Source organism: Lygodium microphyllum, chromosome 4 (genome assembly GCF_053477565.2).
Source record: "Lygodium microphyllum isolate KBCC chromosome 4, Lygodium_microphyllum_v1.1.10, whole genome shotgun sequence".
NCBI classification, from domain to species: domain Eukaryota; kingdom Viridiplantae; phylum Streptophyta; class Polypodiopsida; order Schizaeales; family Lygodiaceae; genus Lygodium; species Lygodium microphyllum.
In genome coordinates this window covers 75,136,949-75,140,903 of record NC_141138.1, presented here as the reverse complement: position 1 = coordinate 75,140,903, position 3,955 = coordinate 75,136,949, and the positions used below count along the sequence as shown (strand labels likewise).

Sequence of the window (3,955 nt, the reverse complement as noted above, 5' to 3'; positions counted from 1 at the left end):
TGTAGTGAACTCTCTGCGTGGACCAGCACTACTTTGAGAAATATGTCCTTGTCTTCAAGAATTTTGAGCCAATATCATGCTAACTAGTTGGCTTTGTTTCAACGTAGGATAGTTCTCTGTTTTGGACCAGATCCAATGCTAAATTAATGTCTAAGATGCATGAAAGTACTTAAAGAGAGCTTTCTCTAGAGCTATAGCATGTCCAATTTAGATTAGCCAATCCAAAGTTATTACATATCATTTAGTATAGCAAGGTAAAAGAACAAAGGACATATATACAAGATATCATATTTTTTAGAGAATAATACAACTTTGTCCTTCATCTCTCAAGCTCCTCTTGTCCTTTCATGGCTGCCAACCATTTCTCCCTTCTTTTCTATTTTTCTCTCTTCGTTTCTAGTCTTTCTTTCTCCTTGTCTAGACTTTCTCTCTCCTCTATACTCTTCTTCTCTCTTTCCTACAATCTTTTCTCTCCTCTTTCTCTCTTTTGATTAGGTCCCTTCATGACACTGTGAGAATTCATTCATGGGTGGTCCCTGCATGAATTCATTCACGTGCGATCCTTGTGGGAATTCACTTATGATATTCATAATTACGTATAGTAAAGAACTAATACATGTTCCAGAAAGAAATCCTAATAGCATAATTGGAAGGGGGGTATAATTATTTGGGGTGGAATTAAAAACAATTACTCATTGATAAGATAGGGTCATTACAAAAATGGTGTAGTTATCAAAGCATATGAGAAATTAGAAAACTCTTGTATAAGAGTCATGTCACAACTAGCAACAATGAGAGCATTGCGGTTTTTACAACTCATTGACAAAATGCCAAATGGATTGGCTAGGATTGACGAATGATTGGAAAGGGAATTCTGCAAATCAATTGAATCAATGTGTACTCTTTAACCCTGTAAACCGTACGTTACAACCCTGTTTTTTGTAAGGGTTTGTGGCATAAGTAAACCCTGCTCCCTCCACTAGCACAAGTTGTAATCAGAGTGCAATCATGCAGTAGTGGTGGATTTCCCTCCCTCCACTTCCATTCAGTGCATCCTAGCTCTAAAAGTTAGTCGCTAGGAGTTTAGATAAGGCTCAAACTTATGTTATGAGGCATGTGACATGAGCCTGTGCTTTAAACTCAAACTTTCTAGTATACTATTCACATTCTTTAAAAGAAAAAAAAAATAGGGTAACGAGGTCAAAAGAGTGTCATTATAAAGAAGACCCTTCAATCTTCCAAACTAGAAAGTGAATTTGCAGCACATCAATGGCGCCCTCCTTGCTTAAGTTGAGAGGACTCCTAGCAAAAAATTCGCAAGAGAAAATGAAGCAAATGTAAACATTGTTGTGTTACAAAAATAGGCTATCTAGGACTAAAAAAGTTGCACTTCATAGAGAAATGGCATCAATCCCATTTGTGAAATAGAGAGAAGATTAAATCCAAGTTGCAGATTTGACTTCTAAATTGCAACTCTTTTGGGGGCTAGTCTACAACTCTTCTCAAGGTGTGACCTTACTAGCTCCACTACTTTATTGATGAGTTCAAAAGGAGGCCTTAGAGTGGGGTCATGCATTGACTTGCCAAACCTTTTGAATGTCAAATAAGTCAAGTTTATGTGGTGTGACATACTTATTTGTATTAAAACATATTTCAAACAATTATTTGATTTTGAAAATGAACAAAAAGATAAGGTAGCTACTCGTAGTGCTCCTTTTGCGAGCACACGAAAGAACCTCGTGTGCCACGTGGCTCCCAACCTTTCCTTAATAGATAGTATAGATATAGATAGATATAGATTTTGAACATTTATTGGAATTTGAAAACGAACGAAAATATAAAGTGGCGACTCGTAGTGCTCCTTTATTCTGCTTTAATCCTATTAGAGTTCAACTTGCACGTAACATCTCATACCTTGCTTTATACCCATCATCAATAATACGATATGGTGCAAGGGTATTGATGCAGCGGAAAAGGCGATCTGTGATTCTTATGCGAGTATAATAATTGTAAAGGGACGTGGAAGAAGCTGGTTGGTCCGGACAATAGTTGCAATATCGCACATAAGAATGGTATTTCACATATAAAAGAATGGGGGGCTTCTATATATTCGCAATTTGCAAGATCGAAACTTAGTGATACATAATCAGCGACTTATATTCCACGGCTATGGCGTCCGAGCAATTGCGAAATTCGACGATAAGGGTAAGAGAGAGAGAGAGAGAGAGAGAGAGAGAGAGAGAGAGAGATTTTAGTCATGTTTGAATAGTTCAGACAGTATGGTGCATATGTGAGAGAGAGAGAGGATCATTACTGTAAGCGGCTAGGGCTTCCGAGCAATTGCGAAATTCGACGATAAGAATAAGAGAGACAGAGACAGAGAGAGGTTTTAGCCATATTCATTCATTAGGTGAAGGGGATATGGCGTCCGAGATTCGACGTTGAGAGAGAGTAAGAGAGAGAGATTATTTAAGCAGTATTATAACAATATGGCGAGAGAGAAGAGACACACACACACACACGGAGACAGAGAAGAGACACACACACACACACACGGAGACAGAGAGGGGTTGTTGTCATCTCGTCCAGGTATGGAAACACGCCGTACCTCACTCAAGTACTGATTACTATAATGAACCAGATCTTGTCGTCTAAATACACTTCATTATGGATTATGGCATCTCTCCCGGAACATATTGTCGTCTATCTATCTGTATTTAATTGTGGGTGCGTGTGTGTGTGTGTCTGCGTGTCTGTGTGCATGTGGGGTGCATGGCACAGGAGCTGGAGGAAGGGTACGTCGACGTACAGGAAGAGCTGGATGAGAGGAAGGCGGCCGTGCTGCGAGGTGACGAGGGCGGCCTGGTGCAGGGCAAGTATGTCCAGAGGGACTTACTGATCAAGGTATTCAACTTCGACCCGGACGAGCCACCGCCCCCGACAGGCCAGTTCAGCTACGAGGAGCGGGCGGCGAGGCTGCGGGAGAAGGCCGGCAGGTGCTGCCGCGAGGTCTACCGGATGCCCCCCGTCGCCCACGACCTCGTCCTCGCCAACATCCCCCACCGCTTCGACGTCCTCAACGGGCCCCCCCTGGCCTGCGTCCAGATCGACCTCCACGTCACCGCCGCCCTCAAATCCCAGCCGTCCGTCGTCCTCGCCTCCTGGACCCTCAGCCTCCACGCCGACCCCGCCATCGCCACCACAGGGGCCCCCGGCCGGCCTCTCTTGCAGCAGCCCGCCCACTACGGCTACACCATCGCTGCCAAATCCTCCGCCAAAACTACCGGTCGCATCTGGTTTCCCGACACCAAACAGCCCCTCCATTACCGCCCTTGGCATGAGAAGATCGGTGAGAAGGTCGCCATTGGCACACAGATCAAAGAGGATCGTCAGCACGTATTTAAGCTCACCGGAGTCTACTACAACCAATACAAAACAGCTGCCAATCAGCCTAAGTATCAATGAATGAGCTAACTTCTTTGTGAAATTGACTATCCCATTCAGTGGTTCTCTCTCTCTCTCTCTCTCTCTCTCTCTGTGTCTCTCTCAAGTTTTCCCCGTAATGGATAATTGTATTACAAACAATACAAACAATCGATCATTGTATTAAATACAAAGAAAGCACAAGAGTCACATGACTACTAAGAATCGTGCAAAGTGATTGAAGAGATGGCAGCAGAATAAGGATTCAGGAGGCAAGTGTTCTCTAGTAAGAAGACCCCCATACTCAATTGTGCTCAATTGCCATTGAAAGAGGCCTTCCAAATTAGTAATATGGCTAGATGCGTATAAGAACAAGAATAAAAAACGAAAGCATTACCTATTGTCCAATTACAACATACCCAAAAAGCTAGAAATTGGGAACCACTGGTACTTGTAGCTTTTTCTCGATCTTGTAAATTTGGGCTTTCTAAAAACCCAATCATCCGGATGTTCAAAGTTCCTGCAATTGAAC

General features: G+C 42.8%; 1 protein-coding gene across 1 annotated transcript; it reads left to right on the top strand.

Annotated features, from left to right (window-relative positions):
• Positions 1-2,074: 2,074 nt before the first annotated feature.
• LOC148037188 (uncharacterized) lies at positions 2,075-3,515 on the top strand. Its single transcript, XM_087676109.1, has 2 exons — positions 2,075-2,205; positions 2,782-3,515. Exons 1-2 carry the CDS (start codon positions 2,170-2,172, stop codon positions 3,463-3,465), a joined length of 720 nt encoding a protein of 239 aa, XP_087532235.1. The 5' UTR covers positions 2,075-2,169; the 3' UTR covers positions 3,466-3,515.
• Positions 3,516-3,955: the final 440 nt, after the last annotated feature.

Bases quoted from the DNA above. Each gene is read 5' to 3' on its own strand.
- LOC148037188 (XM_087676109.1), top strand. From the start codon at position 2,170: ATGGCGTCCGAGCAATTGCGAAATTCGACGATAAGG. The intron at 2,206-2,781 runs GTAAGAGAGAGA...TGCATGGCACAG, and splicing joins TGCGAAATTCGACGATAAGG to GAGCTGGAGGAAGGGTACGT.